The 19790-nt window shown below is 34.9% G+C and overlaps 1 protein-coding gene across 1 annotated transcript in view; it reads right to left on the bottom strand.

Annotated features, from left to right (window-relative positions):
• The window catches only part of LOC150090153 (uncharacterized), a 39830-nt gene extending 37342 nt beyond the window's left edge, over window positions 1–2488 (bottom strand). The window contains exon 1 of the mRNA XM_090368976.1: window positions 2221–2488. Coding sequence (XP_090225102.1) covers window positions 2221–2369 — 149 coding nt within the window. The 5' untranslated portion in view covers window positions 2370–2488. The remainder of the gene's footprint in view (window positions 1–2220) is intronic.
• Window positions 2489–19790: the final 17302 nt, after the last annotated feature.

The following is a 19790-nucleotide window of genomic DNA, read 5'->3' as shown; positions in this document are numbered from 1 at the left end:
AAATTTTTATTCATATAATCCCTCGATTTTAACTTTCCATAAACAAGGGCTTTCTTTATTCCAGTTGATGGACTCCGTAAAAAATTCTCTGGGCATTTTAATAGCAATGCCCATGAATATAATAAAATCATGGTTCACGTTAAGGGATTTATATTTAGGATGTGAAAATCATAAATACAAATTACAGGAATTTTTCTCTCTCTCTTTTAAATTTTTTTTTCCTCTTAGCTTCAATACTATAAATAGAGTGCATTTAAAATCCATTATTCGAAAAAAATTTACCATCTGAAATACCCTCAGTTCAAAAAAATACAATTAAACATTTTTTCTTCCTGAATTCATTTCAAGGAATACAAATTAGGGTTACAATTGTTGATAAAAGGCCCAGACATGAAATGTTAGTTCTAATAAACCAAATAGAAAGTGTACATATTTAATAGTACTGGTGTGAGGAGCACAATATTCCAACAATGACAAGAGAAAAGACAAATCAATTCAGCAGTTAAGAATATTAAAATAAACTGGAGATACACCACATTAGTCTCATGGAACTCACTGAAACCAAACCAAAGCAATAAAATGTTCATTGCAAGGGTCATTTTTACATCTGTTTTTAACCTTTTTTTCCCTTCACTTAAAAAGTCATTCTTTTCTTTTACCCAGGAATAACTTGCAATGCTTTCAAAGGTAATTTTTGCTACAGTTTCTGTAATAACAAATTTAGAGGACCTTATTTCAACAGGATAAAAATAACCCTCAAAGTGTCAATATATTATAAAGTTCTCAACAAAGTGAGACAAAATTTCTCTGCAATGAATATCAGTATTATTTCAAAAGCAATAAAATAGTTTAATTAGTTTTAAATTCATTAAAGACAATAAGTTAAACCCAGGGGCTCACATCTGGTGAGTATGGGCTTGGCAAACCCATGGTCCTGAGTTGGATATCATCATTCTTCTCTTTCTTGGTGATTCCCTTCTACTTTTGACTCTCTCTCTCTCTCTCTCTCTCTCTCTCACTCAGGGTAATGCGGGAATTGTTTTTTGGCTGGTGCAGCATAAGCCCCAGGCTTCCTTGCACCACATGGCTAATAATAATAATAAGTGAGATAATGCTGCAACTGGTACCAAATGCAATTACCATTTTATCAAAGACTGAAAAAAGTCTATTACTGTGTATGAATAAAGTTATAACCATAAAATAATATCAAAATAAAATATGGTGCATTTAATATGATCCAGCGATTCTTTTGTATGGGAAGTCATCTCAGTGTGTCTGCACACTGGCCTAATATGAAAAGTTATGGTATATAACAGGTCATAAATGATAGCTAAACTCATGTATTTCAAGCCCATTGGCAGTCATATTATTATTATTAGCCATATGGTGCAAGGAAGCCTGAGGTTTATGCTGCACCAGCCAAAAAATTCCCAAGTTACCCTGAGAGAGAGAAGTAGAAAGGAATCCCCAAGAAAAAGAAGAATGATGATATCCAGCTCAGGACCCTGGGTGTGCCAAGCCCATACTTATTTATTATTATTAACTATATGGTGCAAGGAAGCCTGAGGCTTATGCTGCACCAGTCAAAAAAAAATTCCCGAGTTACCCTGAGTAAGTGAGTGAGTGAGAGAGAGAGAGAGAAGGGAATCACCAAGAAAGAGAAGAATGATGATATCCAGCTCAGGACCCTGGGTGCACCAAGCCCATACTCACCAGATGTGAGCCCCTGGGGTAATATGAGATGACCCCAGGGGCTCACATCTGGTGAGTATGGGCTTGGCACACTCAGGGTCCCGAGCTGGATATCATCATTGTTCTCTTTCTTGGTGATTTCCTTCTACTTCTCTCTCTCTCTCTCTCTCTGGGTCCTAGGGTAAATTAATTTTTTTTTTGGCTGGTGCAGCATAAGCCTCAGACTTCCTTGCACCATATGGCTAATAATAATAATAATAATCAAGATAATATCACTTTAATGGTCATTCTAATCCGATTCAACGGAGATTTGTAATGGAAAAACTGAAAAAAAAAAAAAAAAAAAAAAATTCGGAAAACACTGAGACTTGATCAAGTGCAAAAAGAAATGAAAAATAAAAAAAGGCAGTGTCATATCGATTCCCACACAAGCAACAATGAGTAAACAACAGACTGCTAACATGGGGTTGGAAGGCAGTGTTTTATTTTAACCATTTTCAGTAATCGCATCTCAGAATTCGTATTAACCTGAAAGACTCATATCGAGGGAACGAAAAGAATCCACCACGCTGCTGGCAGTCAGGAAAGAAGTCGACAAATGACAAATTTCCACCTGAAGAAGAATGTTGACCCGTGACCTGATTAAACGACGGAGGTTCAGACGCTGAGGCATACATTTCAACTGCATTTGGAAAATGCCAATACACAGTTCACCTTTGAACTCAGTTTGTTGGCAACCAACTAAAAACACTTTTCCTACGTTTCTTTCTTGCTTATTATTGTAAGCGCCATACTTAAAAAATAAAAACAAAAGACAGAAATAAATATTCACAAAATGTCTTTAACAAGTAGTGCACACACCACCATATAGAAAGTGCTCATACGCAGTTTCAGTAAGATAGGTTTCTACGCTTTCCCTTTATTCTTTTTTTGATAAACCCTAATATTGATTTGATTATATTTGGACACTTCCGCGTTTGCATGGAGAACGTACCAAAATATGTGTCACTGAAACATTTTCACCCTCTAAAAGCAAATCATAAAAATATGTGAATTGTGTTATGTAATTATGATCAGCGCCATGGAAAGTCAAACGGCTTAGTGGAATCTCCCTTCTAAAATTATCATTCATATAATCTCAGATATCAGCAGGGATCGAAATGGAAAAATTTAAGAAAACGGGACGCTCGTTAATAGAATATCTTATTTTTAAGTTAAAAGAACAATGATATGCACATGTTCGGTCTGTGATTGTTAACAGGAGAAATTGGATACACTTGAATAGAAGGGATACAAGAACATTTGCTGATGCTATAGAGGGGCAGTGATAGGTGGGTTGGAAAACTGCTAGCTCGGAAGGGGGAGTACACAGACTAATAGTTTAGCTAGAGCCATAGGCAGAGATGGAAGATTCTTGAATTGCTACGATTGGTACATGCAGAAGCCAGGAAAGCAAGGTATCTGGGATATCAGGTGCCGCTGTGGGTCATCATGGAACAAATCAATACATGAGCTGTATTAGGGAAAGGGTAAGAACAAGAACACGTACACTTGCATGTACACTTATGTTAGGAGCGTTGTAAATAAATTTGACGAAACTGAAGTACTGATTAAGTCGTCGAATGCAGACAGGGTAGGAACAGCAGAGACGTGGTATCAATCAGACATAAGTGGTGCTGAATTTGAATATGGGGAGTACGACGTACACAGCAAGGACAGACAGGATAGGAGAGATGGAGGGGTTATGCTCTTAGTTAATAAGAATATTAACTATAAGGCAGTGCATCCAATTGGCTTGGATGAGGAGTGCAATGTCGAGACAGTTAGGTGTAATGTAAGCACTGGGAAAATAAAATTGAGAGTAGGAGTGTGTTAGCATTAGTAGAGGCATATGATGCAAGAAAGCAAGTTTATTCAGCATCAGCCAAAAAAAAAAAAAAAAAAAAAAAACACCACTCCCATTTCACCCCTCCGTTCGTTCGAAATACCTGTCCAGCTGAGCCTTAAATTTGTTTAGGCTATCAACTTCCACAACAAGTGATGGAAGTCTGTTCCACAAACCAACTACCCGCTGGCTAAAGGCAAATTTCCGCACATCTATCCTACATCTGTCTTTCCTCAATTTGAATTTATGCCCTCTCAGGTGCTTATTCTGAGCAAGAGGAAGGATCCCATCGGCATTGAGCATGCTCAAACCATTCAAGGCCTTATACACCTCTATCATATCACCTCGCCGGTGCCTAGTCTCCAGACTCTGTAATTTGCAAAACTTAAGCCTTTCTTCGTAAGAGCAACCCTTTGTTCCATTCACTAATCTTGTTGCCCTTCTCTGTACTCGTTCCAGCAGCGGACAGGGCAATAGGCTGGGCCAGCAAATCAGAATATCTCAAAATGGGGGATTTAAACTTTCCTGATGTTAACTGGAATTTGTGGGTTGGTCATTCACACACTAGCAAGACTTTTGTGGCTTTCATGGATGACTATTTTCTAGAGCAGCAGTTACAGAGGCAACAAAGGGAAGCAATATTCTTGATCAAGTTACCAGCATTTATTCTTTATGCATTAAGAATCTACAAGTAAAAGACCCACTGGGTGCAAAGGTTTAATGATTAATAACAATTTTAAAAAACAAAACAAAACATTATTTTCATCATAAGGAAAGGCGTATAACCTCTTTAACCAGTATTTCTGATAGTGCAATGCCCATGAGCTTGGCACTACATCGGGCATACGTGTGAGTTTTAACGTGCGCATTCGCGCACATTAAAGCAACTAAGGCGACGAGGCGACATTATATTGTTTTTGTAAATTACATGAATTGTATAGTCGATTTGCCCGTGTACTGGACGAAAAACGGGAGTTTCGGTGGATAAACATGCACCCCACGTTACAGACTAGCTAACTCAGCAATGCAGTGAAAAAAGCCCATAAAAATTTCCTCATGTCATTGATGGGATTTGAACTCAGGCCTTTTACGTCCCAAGCTGGTGAGGAGGGTGTAATCATGTCCACTTTCTACCCACGAGATTGACATTCAGTATTCAGCATACAGCATTCAATGCGTTTCACATGAAGAACGGGCCCACATTGCTAACTGAGATCCAATGGTCATGTGAACTGTGGTGCCATATTAGCAAGGGTGATATTCATCACAGAAACTAGCCCACGAGGGCACCATTAATAGCCTTAGGAAATGAATCTTTCTTCAGTTGATTAGCATAAGCTTTTTTTCCTCTTTAAAAAATTACATGGCAACGGTTGGAGTCTTCAAAAGCCTCCCAAAAAGATTACAATACACTGACACCATCAGATGCCAAATTCCTGAATTATTTTCAAGAAAGACTAACCCACACACTGCACTCTCTGCCATCTTGAAAAACCATCATGGAGGCCAAGTGTGGAGCAAATATGGAAATAGTTGAAGGAAAAATTGTTATTAATGAAGTTAGTAGAATGACAGATGAAGTACAAAACGTGCAGGACGCATCTTCCATGTATGATGAGATATCTAAAATAAGAAAAGATATTATGAGTTGATAATGAGAGACGAATAACGTAACCACAACAGCTGGAAATATTATTATTATTATTAGCCATATGGTGCAAGGAAGCCTGAAACTTATGCTGCACCAGCCAAAAAAAAAAAAAAAAAAAATTCTGAATTACCCTGAGAGAGAGAGAGAGAGAGAGAGAGAGGGAGAGAGAGAGAGAGAGAGAGAGAGAGAGAAAGTCTAAGGGAATCACCAAGAAAGAGAAGAATGATGGTATCCAGCTCAGGACCCTGGGTGTGCCAAGCCCATACTCACCAGATGTGAGCCCATAGGGTTAAATATAATGGATAAATAGCCGTATCTCGAGACTGTAGCAACTGCCTTACTTATTGGAAATGAGAGATTAATAGTGATTCATGATGAAGTCAGTAAGCGTACCCAGTTATTAGAAAAGGTCATGCAATTTTTTTTACAGTTCTATCAGTACATGGAGTATACAGATCCTTTGGGGCACAGTTAACAAGATCAAATATAGATGAAGTCACTTAAAGACTCTTTGGATAAGCAGCCGTTAACCCAACCAAGGCCTTTTGCTGATGTTACTCAGTTAAAATCTCCAGCGAAAACCTCCAAAACAAGACGATAATATAATAATACGTAGAACTTCTGAATCGACTGTGTGCAAATCCAGTGATGATGTAAGAAACATACTGGCCAAGACATTTTGGACTGAGTTTAAAAATGTAAAGATTAAAGCAGTTAGACTTATTAGGAATCGTGGTGTGCTGATTGAGGCAGCATCCAAATCAGATCTTGAGCCTATTTCGACTTCTAATTCTTTCATTTTGGCTGGAATATTCTCTGGTGTCCCTCATTAGGACATGATAACTCAAAGTAGTTGAGTAAAGTAGAAATAATTGAGAATTGGTGCATGAAGATTTTGGCTGAGTTTAGGTTTTCATTAGAGAAAATTAAGCAAGAAACTTCTTTCCACTTTTCTACCACAGCTAGATCGACAGCACATGTATATAATTACAAGGAAGCCAGGAACTTATGCTACACCAGCCAAAATAAAAATTCCCGAGTTACCCTGAGAGAGAGAGAGAGAGGAATCACCAAGAAAGAGAAGAATGATGATATCCAGCTCAGGACCCTCGGTGTGCCAAGCCTGTACTCACAGATGTGAGCCCCTGGGGGGTATATTGGGCTTTAATTTTTACTCCCAAAATCTACAAGTGCATTTCATCTTTGAATCGAATATTTTTGACTTGGAGCTTCCATAAGTTTCGACTATTCATGATTGTTACGATTTGTTGTGTATGTCTTGCTACGGCCATTCCACGAAATTTGCATTCACGAAGCTCCATCGTATGGTTGCTGTGCTCGCAGTGGCTATGTTTTTTTCAGAGTGCTCTAACAGGGACGAGGCTGTCTGTTGTATAAACTGCAAAAGAAGAAAATTGGACTACTATCATGCAGTCAGGGATGGCTATTGCCCTGAGTACTTGCAAGCACTAGAAACTGCCAGAATAAGAACCGCAGATGAGTATAATATACCACTCAAAGGTATATTATGTAAATACATCCCTTATTGGCGTTTTTGTTAATAGAGGAAATGATACGTCATCACCAGATAATGATCCTACTTCTGGCTCATTATCTTCTACTCGTTGTAATCTGAGAATAATGCTAATAAATGGGAAGCATTCCAGAGTCACTGCAAATGAGATTAAACTGTTAGACGAACAAATCTATATTGATGTCATGCAGTGCCGGATTAAGGCACGGTCTTGTAGGGCCCTTGCCCGGGGCGCCATAAACAGAAGAACAATGCGGTAAGAAATATGCATATCCTTAGTAAGAGAGCGCCGAAAAACCTTTCTGCACGGGGCGCGGAAATACCTTGGTCCGGCTCTCATGTCATGGCCATTCAAGAGCTTTTTGTTGGGAAACACAATTTCGGAAAATCTAAAAATAGTGGTAGTGGACTTTTCTCTAGACTGTACAGTTATCCATCCTTTTAAACAATTTAATCGTCTAGAAATTACTGTGATAAATGGTCTCTGTAATAAGTTCGTTATTTGTATACATGTTACTTGTATATCATTCAGTTTCTTCTTGCTGTCGCTACTGTTTCCCATCTGAGAAGATTGAAGATTCTTTCAATTATTTAGAACATGCCATAGACTCTCTAGATGCAGGGAATATTATTTTTTCTGATGTCAACCCAAAATCAAACTTTTGATTCAGTAATTTACCTGACGCACGTGGATTGCTTTCGTTAGGTTTTATCATTAACGACAATTTTTGTATTCTAGATAGGCCAAACCTTTTCAGTACCGTGTTTTATTTTTAAGAATTTGAATTCAAGTGTGATAGGGAAATGTAACGGTTTTGTTATATTTATATTTTATTTATTTTAGTTGTAAGTATAGTTGTTAAAAACTAATTATTAAGTAATAAAATTTACTAAGTTAACATAAATAAGAATGGTCGAAAAATAAAATTGTGTCTCACGTGAAAAGTGCCGCCCGGGGTGAATCGTCCTTTCCCCCTGCCCCACATAGCTATGCCACTGAACCTTTTCACTTTTTTTGGCCATTCAGGAGAATCAAATATTGACGTTTTTCTTGCAAATTCAAACTTCGTTAATTCTATTTCTAATTGGAATCTCCAATCAGCATGGACAACGAGCGATCACATTCCCATATCTTTTCAAGTTTCTATTAGACCACAATCTCTTCAACCACACTTAATCCGTTTTTCTATTAAAAATATACATCTAGATTGGCCAGTATTTGCTTCTTCAATTATTTCTGATTTTCCTAATCAAGATCCTTTATCTGCATATTTGAATGCTACAGAATTAGCGAATAGAATCCACAATGCAACTTTGAGGGCTTCGTAAAACATCGAAGAAAATGTGTATTACCCCTTATAGAAGGCAATAAAGAACCTGAGATTATTTCCAGGAAAACACAGCACCAATCTACCGAGCCATAAGAAAGACAAATAGCACAATACCTTAAAAAGCAGACCCCACTCAAGCAGAAGAGAGCAAGGTGGGCATTGAAGGCACTACTTCGCAGACACTACAATGACCTTCATCAAGGCTACATAGATAAAGTAGCTTCCAACGCAACCTCTATCACAAACTATACTGGGACCATACCAGCAAAAAAAAAAAAAAACATGATCAAAGTATACCATATTATATTTACGAAAGCTCGGGCCATGCTAGACACCCCTGCTCACAAACTATACTGGGACTGAGAGAAAAGACTATTTTGAACAGACCAGAAAACCCTCATGCCAATAAGGAAAGGGCTACCTACCTGATCGACATAGCAGTGCCCAACACCAGCAACCTGCACAGAACTTAGTCAAGAGGTCAGAGATGTGGCAAATCTAAGTAATGACCAACCTGATCACCATGTCAACCACTGGCATAATGCCAAAGTGCCTCCATAAGAACCTAGCAACAATAGGCCTCCCAGAGAACACTTATATGGAACTCCAGAAAACATGATCCTGAAGACCTGTAGGAAAGTAAGTTCCTCGACCAACAGTAGTAATAGCAATAATAATAGTAAACACCCCACGCACTTCATACCATTACTCATCACAGAGTAGAGAAAAATCCCATAAGAGAAATTCTTTCTATAATAATAGATATCGACAAAGCAATAGAGGACATAAGATTTGCAGACAATGTAAAGATTGGGAGATTGGTTAATAATCAACACCAAGAAGTGCTTTGTCAAGATAAGTTGGATAAGTTGCAAGGGTAGTCAGAATGTGGCAGCTATTTAATGAAGCAAAATGTAAGGTTTTAACACCTGGGGAATTGCAATTTCAAAATAACTTATACACTTAGTGGGGTTAAATAAAAAGCAGAAAGGGTTTTGAGGGCTATGATACAGGCAGATACGAAGTTCTCCAAGCAGTGTAGGCAAGTGGTAAGGAGGGCTCTTGGTGTTCTATTAATATTTTGGACATTTGCTTGCAGAGAGATGAAGTCATAATTCCACTCTATAAATCAGCTGATGCTACACTTGGAATACTGGGTCCAAATATGGAGTGGCATCTAAAAAAAAAAGACTGAACTTCTTGAAAGGATCTAAAGATGGGTAGCAAAAGCGCCCACATGTTTAACAATTACTTGTTTGCAGAATAAATTTGAGGAGCATGGAACTATTCAGAATATCAATAACTTAGCATGTGGCAAGAAGAGGACATCAAGAAGTAATGAAAATGTTGAAGCTGTAAGAAATACAATTTTGTGCACCCCAAGAAAATCAACAAGATGGTGTTCACAAGAGCTAGGTTTAAACCATACACTTCTGGAATGATGAAGGAATTAATAATCATGCACAGCTGTGCACGATTATCTTGACAATGAATTTCACGATCAATGGATAGGTTGTTGAGGGAGTGCTTTTGAATATCCTCCAAGGTTTCCAGATCTCGCCCCTTTAGACTGAGGTAGAAAGAATCACCAAAGAGAAGAATGATGATATCCAGTTCAGGACCATGGGTGTGCCAAGCCCATACTCACCAGATGTGAGCTCCTGGGATTACCATTAGCACTCAATTTTTTTAAAATTTGACAGTTGACCACATTTTTTATAAGTTTAAATGGATATATATTTTATATGCAATATTACTGAGACCCCAAGGTAGAATTTCAGCAATAAATTAGAACTATTTTCTATGAAAAGGTGTTCTCAATATACTAAACAATATTGCATCTTTGTGGATATTTCAAATCCAGCTCTGAATATCTGTTAACAAAAAAAGTTGGGCTGATAAGAGGTTTCTCCAACTCTGCTTGACAAGCAAACAAAGGCCTATTACCTGCTTTGAAATTGGGTATCCAGTTTTCTCTCTGACCACTCACTGTGTGTAATGATAGATGCTTTGTCTTTTAACTTCTCCAGTAACTCTGGTATTTTCAAGGTTCAGTGCTTTCTTCCACTCTATTCCGCTTGTATATTAATTACCTTCTTTCATTGACTGGAAATGCTATCCACAGATTTGCATTCCATCTTCCAGTTCGACAAACCTTGCCATGCACAAACAGCTCAACTTCTCGATTATCCATTACCTGCATATGCATCATAGATCTCCCTTGTTGTTCTGGTACCGATGGGTCTACCACCATCTGAAACTCCTTTTCTAAACGAAAACAGTTTCCACATGGCATTTGTGTATTTTCTGAAAGGTCTTATTTGGCACATGACAATTAGGGAAGATTTCTGCATACAGGAGATCTTGTCTCAGCTGCATCTAGCAAGTACATACACGAGATGCATGTCTGCCATCTCTCGATTTGAATAAGCCTCCATTATCACAGCAAATGCATAGTATCAAAATGTTAATAACAAACTCCAAATGTAGTATCTTGTGAGAAGATCTTGTTTACATAACTATCAGCAAGGCCCTCTATAAGATATCGAGCATTTATTGTAAACAGTTGAATGGAGCCAGTTATGCTAACTCAGTTTGTGGAAAGAATTACTGGAACACAAAAATGGCTAACTTGAAAACAAGCTGAAATCAGACCTATGTTTACATTAACTTTTTCTTTTAATTGTTTATAGGTCCTAAATCCATCCTCGAAGTGGGCCCACATATGACACACCCTGTATAGTGTTTCTTTATAATAAAGTTATATACTTTGTTGGCTAAAAAATGAATAGCAAATGCTTAGAAAACGGTACTCACCTTGTATAAATCTGCAATAAAATTTTTTTGGTAGCTGGTGGTTAAATTTAGGTTGGAAGAAGCATTAAAAAGAACTAAGGTGGGGGAATGGGGTGAAAATATTTTAAACAGATTTTAAAATGAGCGCAAGGAAGTAGAAATGCAGATCTCCAATCCTTGGTTGTCATAAAGAGGTTAAAAAACGTAAATGAAAAAAGAGAAGACCGGTGGTGCCAATAGTCGTTAAGAGGGACTTTCGTGAGTAAACCGTCATCAGTTGGCAAATGGAAGAGAAGTGAACGCGTGTTGTACTTAAAGTTTATCTAAACTCCCATGATGCTCTTTTTGACACGTGGGAACTTTAGCCGCGAGAGGTTCCAAGCCGGTGAAAGGTTGAAGGGAAGTTTAGCGTTAATAATGTTGAGATCAGAATGGTGTCGGTACCATTCGATGGTGAGGGCTTCATATTGAAGCATTTGCTATTCATTTTTTAGTCAGATTTATCACGGTATTATAAGGTTACTATAATTTCACTATTGTCATACTTTGTTGGTTAAAATATCAACTTAAAAAAATATAGATGGAAATCAAGGAATGCAAGTACTGATATATATAAGTTCTCTTTATTAACATTTCATTTTATACATTATATCAATACATATTAATATTTTAAATTGCTTAGAAAGAGATTTGCAAAGCAAAATAGTGGACATATATGTTCAAAGAGCACTTACTGAAAAAAAATAGGAATACAAATAATTTGTATGTAGAAAGCTTTCTTGAGTAAGGAGAAATTTCTATATTTAAACCATGGGCTGTACTTTTCGTTGATTTTTTAACATGACAGTTCAATAAAATAGTTGGTTATCAAATATTTGATATACTGCAGAAGACAATATCAAAACAGTGATTATAAATTGCTATTACAAAATAAATTTAAGTCAAAATATTGAAATAGATACATTATAAAAAATAGGTAATTGAAAGCCACAGGTTTCTTACATCACAGTCTATGCATTATAAAAATATATACACTTGATATATAATTACAAAAAAGCTTTTTTTGCAGTACTTCCAAAACAATGAGTTAAACCTAAATATATATAAAAAAAGAAATATATAAAAAAAGAAATATATATATATATATATATATATATATATATGAGAAATGTCTTCAAAATTGGCAGAATCAATAATACTGATGAGCTGAAATAAACAGTTATGGAAGTGATTACACTGAATATTGCAAAAATTATGAGGATTTCAACATTGTACAATTATCTGCTTTCAATGACAGATAACATTCTTTATTAAAAACAATAAAAAAAATTACTGAATGACTGCAGAAAGAACTTCTTTTATAACATATAATGCAGTGTTCCCATACAATACTAAACCCTGTATCTTAATAATGAAAAGATATGCTAAAAATTTTAATATATATTTAATGGCTTATATCACACACACACGTTTTTTCATGTTTTACTTCACTGACCTAATCTCCCACCCAAACTCTTTTACTTGGACTCTACCACCCTGAACTTTTTTCTGCTCTTAACAGTTCCCCACATGAAGGATGGGTAACTCCCAGAGAGGTTCCCCTCTATCTCTTTAACTTCCAGGTTTTTTTTTTTATTTCATGAAAACCCCATATGTGAAAGTTATCAAAGCCTATGGTACTTAGTACCATGCATGAGTCAAAGATGGGAAGAAGGACAATACCTCCTCGTGGTGGACGAGAAATAAGGGAGTCCCACTTCGGGTTCCTGCAGATAAATAGGCAAACATACCAACTGCACCAACATTCATAATATCTCTGGCCTTTACAGAGTTGACAAGAAACACTATATACTATATTATAAGTCCTTTTTGCACGCTGCACAGGTAGCATGGTGGTTATAATCCATCCTCCCCACACCAGGCAGAAAAGGCCCAGGTTTGAATCCCATCAAAGATGTAAGGTACTTTTATGGGTTCTTTTCACTCTGAGTGGCTGAGTTAGTCTGTCATTGACAACAACATTCTCCTGGAAACTTGGGTTTTTTTAAAACAGGCAAATCGACCAGAGAGGAGCACACAATTTATGGCCACATTACACATGGACAGATGAGTTGATCTTGGGTAGCCATAATGTGAGAGGCTTTTTTTTGTCCTTACTGTACACATTGTACTCCCCACATTCAAATTCTGCATCCCTTATGTTGGAGTGGCAACCATATCTCTGATATCCCTACAATACAGTTGATAACTATACTTCCAAATTCATCAAATTTGTTTATTTCTGAAAAGTAGAATACACACAATATACATACACCATGTTTGCTCTTAGTAACTCTAACCAAGCCCACATATTACCCAACTACCAGCAGACCCTGATACTTTACTTTCCAGGCTGCTGCATGTACCAAGTAGAAGCAGTGCAAGGATCACTTCTCTCCTCAAATGCTTTATTAGTCTTAAGACTAAGCCTTATATCATTTATTTTAGATATGCTTAATAAATTAAATGTTATCACAGATATTTTAGACTGTTTGAATATCATTTTCAATATTTATAAATGCTGATTTGAAAGTCTGCACAAACCATAAAAATTACGTAACTTAAAAATTGGAAATTAATCCGTATTAAGTATATATCAACAATTGTCCATTAAGTCTTCAATATAATAATTTCAGGAATTTATATTCTGTGTGGCCACCATGCCCAGAGTTTACAATTTCCTTGTAATATTTTGACTGCAGCAGATAAGCCAATGCAATAGTTAACAATGGGCAGTGCATTTTATGTGGCTGTATGTGGAATTAATTCACAATGTGCATACCAGTATCACACTTTATCTAATTGTAACTGGCCCATAGCGTCTCCGTAGCCAGGTGGGAAGGAGCAGCAGTGCGTAGCACACGCTTCTTGATTAGACCGGGGTTCGAGCCCGTCACCACCAAATATGGAGGATGCGGAAAGGTCAGAGAATGACCACCGCATATCCCGGAGCAATATGGCCTTAGTTGCTAATGCTCCTAAAAACCAAATAACAACAACAACTGGCCCAGGATGTGGTCATGCACTTGTTACAATTTTCTGCAACCATCAACTGTTTTTAACACATGTGTGTGTGCGAAACAACTGTTTTTAACACGAGCCCGAAGCTTCACTACTATTAAAGGAATCAGCAAGTAAGAAAGGTAATGAAATATTTTTTGAAAGTAATGTCTGGGGACATTGATAATATGCTACTGATAACATGTAGGTTTTGTGCAATATAAGTACAAAAATGAATATAAAACTGGTTATCCAATATTTAAATGCTGTATAATCGACAAATCATCTGGCCTGATTCTGAAAAAGAGATGGTAATCACTTAAATAAACACTGAAATTTAACAATATTAAAACAAGTAATACAAGAATAAAGCTTGGTCAGGACTGGCAGAGTGGTAGAAAAAACAAGAGGGGGGGGGAAGCTATGCCTTAATGCTCAAATTATAATTTTGACCTTGCAGAATATTTAGTCAGAATGATTCTTCCCCCCCCCCACAAGTACGTGCCTTTCCTGATCTTATTAATTACATAAATACTATCAATATTAACAATTAATCACACCATACAGTTGATTACAATAAAAATATTGGAATCTTAACACAAAACTTCTGCAACAAATTATCAATAACCGATAAAGTAATTCACACATATTCAGCAGAAATAGAAAGTAAATAGATTTAAATATATTTACTTTCTATTTATTTAGATTAAAAATAAATTTAAATGTATACTGCTACTGATACATATATTGAAAGTTGTGTTGTTTAGAGGTTTATTGGCACAAGGGCTACTTTGGCATATTGTGTCACATGCTGAAGGCTGAATGATTTTATATAGGTATACATTGTAGGGTAAATAAATGCTTCATTGCAGTGAGTTTAAAATAGATTTATTGAAGTTGTTACTAAATGCTTGGATGAGCTTACTCTTACAATTTAGTTCATTTGTTCCCTATGGAGAGAAAAGGGATTAGGATGCATGTGACACACTGCAAATTCAAAAATCATGAAGACAGTGATACAAAGCCAATGACACACGTTTTAAATATTTTGCACTGATGAAAAACTTAAAGCAATCTTGTAATGTCACACATTTACCATTAACCATTTACTTTCTAAATTGACTGTAAATAAATATCAATTTTATTGTAGTGGTATCTACAACCACACAATTAGTAAGAACTTTAATAAATCTATTTTAATATCCATGCAGTGAAGTGTTTATTTACTCTACTACATTTATATTACACTAAATTGAAAACCATAATTCTGGAATTACTGTTTCAGTTAGCACAATTCCGATTTAGGTATAACTCTTCAGATCTTGTTTCGATTTAGTTCAAACATATATAGTTATACGGTAGCCGTTATTTCAGCTCCTATTACATTTTCTTTTCAAGAAAATTTCCAGATTCAACAACCAGATTCAAGCTCAAAAACAATATGACTAGGCTCAAAATCACTTAAAAAAAAAAATCTTTCTGAACAACAGGAATATGAATAACAGTCATAATATAGTTAACTCGATAGAGTATGCAGCAATAACAGCCAGTAAATATCTTATCTTTAATGGGCACACTTTACATATTAACAACTGTAGCAGTTAAAAATAAACATTCTAATTCATAACAATAACAACACATAACTACACATTCATAAAAACTTTCTTTTTTTTTTTTTTTTCAAACAGTAAAATATTTCAATTAGTAATACATATTAACACAGATTACAATATAAATTCATGTAGTTTCCCTACATAAGCATATAAGCTTAACAACACAGGCTTAATGACAAGATGTAGCATTTAAAAAAAAAACTATTGCAAGAGCCAACTGTAGAATACAGAAACAAAAATATTCATAAATCAGAATCATAAAACAATGTTATATGGCTCAGTTAATTGTCTTACAAATATCAAAGGATGGAAATGAACAGGTATTAAAAGAAGAAACAAGTGCCAAAGGTATCTTATATTATTACTAAAGACAATGACTAAACAAATGAATCACAGAAATTCATCAATAACAAAACTTAACTGATACTTAAAAGAAGGTAGATATGAGGTACTGCATGAATGCATGGTTGGCCACATGATAATCATATAATAAAAATGCCTTGTAAACAAATCATAAGGCCTTGAAAATGCTTTAACAGGCAGGGTTTCCCTAACATGCAGCTCTCAACAAACTGTTCAGTTCTAAAAATATTTTTGCTCTTCCAAATGTTATGCATGAAATATAAATTTGAACAGCTTTAAAAAGTACTCAGCATGTACAGTTGTAAAAATTCCTTCAAGTCCTGGTGAAGGGCAGTTACAGATTCAAAATAATTTTAAATGTGTCATACTTTTCAAAAAATTTTTCTAATAATGAATTTGTATAAAACAGAAAAAATGCAAAACTTGAACTGAAAAACTCAAAGGATACTCATACACCTGTATAATAATCAATCACAGCAAAAGCTATCAACAGATCAGAGAAGTTTAAATTCCAAATTATTTAGTAAGTATCAATTTCTGCATTTGTTAATTCCAATGCAAATTTTTATAAAGTGTAACACAAAAAAATAAACACATTTTTTCTTTTTATGTTGCTATTAATAGCAAGAAAATAATTACTGTATCCAGACAATCCTAAGAGGATTGTCTTAGTAAACCAATCCTCTAAGGATTAATAACCAATCCTTAGAGGATTGGTTATTAATATCAGGGTAATGAAATATTATACTATACAAAAAAATTTTGGCTTCAGAAATACATTAAACATAGTGATAACAGCTGATTGATAGCTGTTAATCTATATCGAACTGAGGCACACCAAAGTTGCATAAAATAAAGAAAATCATTCAATAAACTAGACTACTTTATTGACCAGACCTTTCATTTAATCCTTGATCAATCAATGGACTGATCAAGGATTAATTATGCCATCAGTATCCATAGATATCACTGTATTGTCACTTCTATGATCATATCTTTACTATTTCATCATTACCTGCAAGAAACTTTTTTGTTATTGATGCAATGCATCACACAAGAATGCATCTTGTGTTTCTAATGTAGCGAGTCTCAAACTGCAGATCATAAGTTGCTGGGAGGGGAGGGGAGGGTTGGTAGTGATTATTACAAGACAGAATTATACTATAAATTGTTTTTTTTTTTTTTTGTTTTTTTTTGTGCATAACTGTAAAAGGAAAAGGGTTGCAAAAGCAGAGGACTCACAGCATGCGGTGGGAGTGACTGACTTAAATTTAACTTAAAATTAGATTCAAGTCTTGCACTCATGAAATAAAATTTCAGCAAGCAGAAATTTAATAACAGAAGTGTGATTAACAATCTGAGGGAGAGGGGACCTATTAATATCACCATGGTTCAACTATTTTTGTCATATACAAATTACCTATATAACACTGAAATCTTTGTTTTACTAGAAGACATTACCTAATCTCATCTGCTAATATATTCTTACTCCTTTTTACAAAAAAAAAAGCAGCCACGAGCTTTATTACTCTTTCACCAATAATAATTATGACCAAAACTGCATCAGGCAAAAAATGGCCCAAAATATATATTCGATTAAATCCATTGTAATTGGAAAGGACCAGACCAGAAGGAAACCAGCAAATTAGTCAGATATTAGGACTGCATACTTTAATTTACATTCTTTAGTAATCTTAGCAGAGTACCACACTTTGTAAATTAAACAGCATAACAGTATACTAATTATCAGACATGGAGTATTTTCTCCATGTCTGATAAAAAAAAAAGAATCCGAGGAGCCGCACCTCAGCTCAAGATGGGAGGGGGGATTTAAGAAATGAAATAGAGTGGGACAGTGTTTTATTAAAAAAAATTATATATTTTGAAATATTATTTATTAATGCTCGTGATACACAGGCAAACTAAAGTGAGAAGTGTTTATGGCTTGCACCAAAACTAATGCTTTATTCATGTCGCCATCTGCTCCTACTGTGCGTCGCGCTTGTCGTACATGTGGGCAAAAAAGTTAGAGCCGCAGTTACATATTCAAAGATCCACATGGGGCATCGTGAGCTGCAAGTTGCTGACCCCTGACATATACCAAATATAAACAGCAAATTATTGCATCATACTTCTGTTATTAACATCGATTAAAATTACCAAAAAAGAATCATTGATGAGGTGAACACATATGCATGTTGTGCATTCATGTGTATATAATATTGGTGTAAATACACCATAAAAAACTCTTAAACGAAAACTATGTTTGTAGTGTGAAAGGGCGTCATTTTATCTGTATCTCATATTGTGCTCATCCTTCACAATGAGTTGCCATGTATTGCACTACCTCGAATAAATAACACTTCATTAAAAGAGAGGACTATTGTTACTTATTCTCAGTGGGCACCACCACCACCTAGATGGCACCATTTCAAGGCTTGTTGGGCCTTCATCGGTGGGCGGACAGGTACCCTGGTATTGCAGACATGACAATCCAGTTGCGAAGATAATCCCATAATATGAGAGATGGCAAAAGGTGTACATAATAATGTTTAAGTTAAAGCATCATATGTTTAAGCGTATAAATAATCTATATAATATTGGTGTATTTACCATACTGTTTCTATGGTGTATTTACCATACTGTACTTAAACGAAAACTATGTTTTCGTTTAAGAGTTTTCTATGGTGTATTTACACCAATATTATACAGATTATTTATACTCTTAAACATATGATGCCTTGTTGCATTGACTTTGACTTATTCATGTGCATATACAAGTATAAGTGGTTTAAGAAAATATTCTAAGATTTATAAACATTATAAACATGACTTCTAAAGTCATCTTAAATATAGTCATCTTAAATAAGCATTATAATATAATGTCTTATGATAATAAAAACTTCATTAAAAAATATTTCACTTTCATTATGATAGAGCACTTGCAAAAATAGGATTTTTATTTGTTGAAGGAACTATCAAAAGTCATTTTACTGTACACTAAGCCTAACAAAATTATGCCTCTGGTACATACAATAATCCAAATCTGATTTAAGTACTTAAAAAAGGATGTATGAAAATTTAATCTTATCATGATTCATGGCATTTGAAAATTTAATAATAACTGCTGATCTTTTCTGAACCATTTTAAAAATACAATATTACTAAGTATTGCATTAATGAGTGAGAATCCTTTGGTATAACTAAAGGCAAACAGAAGATTGTATTTCTGAAACAAAAGTTGTAGTCCTTGACTAAGTAACCAAACTTTCTTGGCTATTTTCCAGTTCTTGGACTGAACAAACTTTTGTTTGCTTTATTTAAAAAATGGCAGAGGCTTCCCATTCAGATGAAATAACTATTACCACACATCTGAAACATTTTTAGATTAAAAAAATCTGTGAACATATTAATAGTTTTAAAAAAGCAATAAACAAAATATCTAACAATTCAAATTTCTGCTATATGCAATTATCAACAAAATAATAAAAAACATCAAGGTAAAAGAGCTCTTCTTTCCTTGATGTTTTTTTATTATGTCAGCAATAATTTTAATCCTAACTTCAAATAACTTTTAGAAATCAGTTTATAAACACTGTATGGTCCTTGGGGAGCAAGTCTTTTCATGAAATTTTGAAAATTCATAAAAATGTGTACATAAATGCTTTAAATATTAATTTGTTCTTATTTTGATTTAGTTTGAGACCAATATTAGAATGAAATTATTCCATAATTCAAACCATATTTTTTTAAATAACAAAAAATCATAAAAACAAAAAAAAAAATCACAAAAAATCATAAACAATTCAAAAAACAATTGCAAAAAAAAAAAAATCACAAAAAATCATAAACAATTCAAAAAACAATTGCAAAAAAAAAAAAAAAA

The sequence above is a fragment of the Mastigoproctus giganteus genome, chromosome 2 (assembly GCF_048544385.1).
Source record: "Mastigoproctus giganteus isolate SK-2022 chromosome 2, ASM4854438v1, whole genome shotgun sequence".
Lineage (NCBI taxonomy): Eukaryota > Metazoa > Arthropoda > Arachnida > Uropygi > Thelyphonidae > Mastigoproctus > Mastigoproctus giganteus.
The sequence above is the reverse complement of the archived record's forward strand: the minus strand, read 5'-3'. Positions and strand labels throughout refer to the sequence as shown.